Source organism: Pinus tabuliformis, chromosome 7 (assembly GCF_031772625.1).
Source record: "Pinus tabuliformis cultivar Carrire ecotype Pingquan chromosome 7, CPIR1, whole genome shotgun sequence".
NCBI lineage: Eukaryota > Viridiplantae > Streptophyta > Pinopsida > Pinales > Pinaceae > Pinus > Pinus tabuliformis.
This window is the reverse complement of record NC_142293.1, coordinates 527304311-527306898: the sequence shown is the minus strand read 5'-3', so window position 1 is coordinate 527306898 and position 2588 is coordinate 527304311. Positions and strand designations below refer to the sequence as shown.

The window sequence follows — 2588 nt, the reverse complement described above, 5'->3', positions numbered from 1 at the left end:
TCTAGTTCATCCTCCAAATCTATACTACTATCCTCAAATTCATCCCTTGATTGCAGAAAACTCTCAACATGTTTATCACTTCCAAAAACTTGCCAGTATCTCATGTTATTAGGCACTGCAGGATGGTGCTTCACTTCAATTGCGTATTGTTTATTTGGATGAGGTAATTTGCAGGTGCTGGCTGAAAAATATAATCCATTTGCCAAGGCATTCTATAGCCTAAGGATCACAACAAGATCATACTCTTGAAAGGTTTTAAGAAAATCAATCACAACATTTGGGTATTCTCTCAATATAGGGTGTTTTGCAGAGTATTGACCTTTAATTTGTTTGATGATGAGTTCAGAGTCTCCTTGGACAAAAATTCTTTTAGCACCTACCCTTTTAAGCAATTTCAAGCCTAAGAGTAATGCCTCGTATTCTGCTATGTTGTTTGTACACAAAAAATTCAATTTGTAAGAATGACCTTCAGCCTGATTAGTTTTTGAATTATATAGCCAGACTCCTGCTCTTGCCCCTGTTTTACCACATGAGCCATCAAAAGTCATATTCCAGAGAGGTTCTGTTTCAGGGTCCTGTTGGATAATGGGTGTTTGAGTGTCAAGTCCTTCACTGAGATCATTTTCTGCCTGCTTGACCTGTGTATCTATGTCTCCATCATTGTCATTGTACAGTATGAAAGAATCAAGATCAGTATGGACAGAGTAGAGGGGATAGTTGTCTAGCCTTTCTTGGCTACTCACCATGTATTTCATTAAGGTTTCTCTATACAGTCTCCTCGGTTGGCCAAATACTAGTATTGTGGCATATGTCATATCCATTTGAAGTGTCCCTTGTAACTTAGCTCCCCAAGATCTTGATAATAGCATACCATACTTAGGAGGAATGTCAACTACTACTATATCCATCACTAAAATTTTTGTTGGTATCTGGGCTAGCGTGACACAAAGGTCCTTAATGAGACCTAGACATCTAACCTTGCTAGAATCAAATGAATATAGATCTTTGTATGGTCTAGTGATTTCAAGTCCAAGTTTCTCCATAACAATCATTAGCATGAGATTATGTGACGTACCTGAATCCAACATTACATTATTAAGGATCTTGTCATGAATATTAAGGCTGACATAAAATGGAGGAACACCCCCTTCTTAAGGCTTGCCATCAACTTCTGGTCCAAACAAAAGTCTAGGCTAGTCATCATTCAAATTCACTATATCAGTGCTTTCTCCTATGTTGAGTACCTTTAGAACCTAGGACCTATATATATTTTTGTTTACCAGTCCAATAAGAGGAATAGAGATCTTGATTTTAGCAATTTCGTTCTCAATACTGAAGGGTGCTTGATTTTTAAGCAAATTTGAGAAATCAGTCCTTTCAGCCACAACCTTTGTTATGAGTTATGTTTGCTGACTTATAGTAGGCATTCCAAATTGGAAAAATTTTGTTGAGACATCAATTGTTTTCTTGGCAATATTTTATGTGTTTCTCCTTTCTGGATTGTTTTCATTTTTCTTAGAGCTTTCAGCTATCTTCTTGGAATCAGGCTCTAAAGTTTTCGTGGCAGAGTTATTAGAATCCTTTTTATTTGAGTTATCATTGTTTTTCTTTCTCCTAATATTATATTGTATGTTAACTTCTAAGAAAGCATTCTCAAATCCATGTTTATAGTCATCAGATTCTTTAGATTCCAGCTCTGTTTGAGTTAATAAAAACAATTCATGTTCTTCTTGTGTAAGAAAAACATAACTATATTCATTGGTTCCCATTAAATTAATCTAATTTTCCTCCACTTCTTCAACTACACTTATACCTTCATTAGCATAATTTTATTGAAATGGTGGCCTAATTTGTTGATCTGGGCCTCTTTGATCTCTTTGTCTGATTTGTGGAGTGTTTCTCCTAGGGTTTGGATTTCGGTTCTGTTGGATAGGTGGATTCTCCCTAGGAACATTCCTATCATTTATACTTATTCTCTCCATCATTCTTTCCATAGTCCTTACTAAGGAATCAATTTTGGCTTCTGCTGCAGAAGTTGAAGCTTCTTCCTTAAAAGTCACTTGTCTTTCAGTTCTCATCCTGGCTCTTTTAGCTTGTAAATTGGCCTCTACACTCACAGCATCCATCTACATTGGTTCTAATATTGGAGAATTTCTTTCCATAAGCTGGTAAGACATATCTGTGTCAAACCCATCTGGGAACTTTATCAAGGCTAAATCCTTGGGTAGTTTAAGATTTACATGTATTGCATTAGGTATTGTTTAATCTAGCACAATAGTTCTGTACACTTTCACCTACTTCCCTTTTAATATTTTCATATTTTGATAGAATCTATAAAGGAATCTTCTTGACTTCCCACCTATTAAGAAAGGCTTGGTGGAATGTAGGGAGATCATTTATACTATTTGCAGGCAAAGACTTAAACCGTTTTCTTACTTCTCCTCCTAAAATTTGAGCAAACATTCAGATCTTAATACTTTCGTCATTTACCTATTACAAGTCAAAATAATCATTCATTTTATCCACATGTTGTTGAGATGTTAAAGTAATTGTCCCATCAAATAGTGTGATCTTGGACTGATAGTCTT

General features: G+C 35.6%; 1 protein-coding gene across 1 annotated transcript; it reads right to left on the bottom strand.

Moving 5' to 3' along the window:
- Positions 1 to 212: 212 nt before the first annotated feature.
- Positions 213 to 746, bottom strand: LOC149248377 (uncharacterized). Its single transcript, XM_089449482.1, has one exon. The coding sequence runs from the start codon at positions 744 to 746 to the stop codon at positions 213 to 215; it is 534 nt and encodes a 177-aa protein (XP_089305608.1).
- Positions 747 to 2588: the final 1842 nt, after the last annotated feature.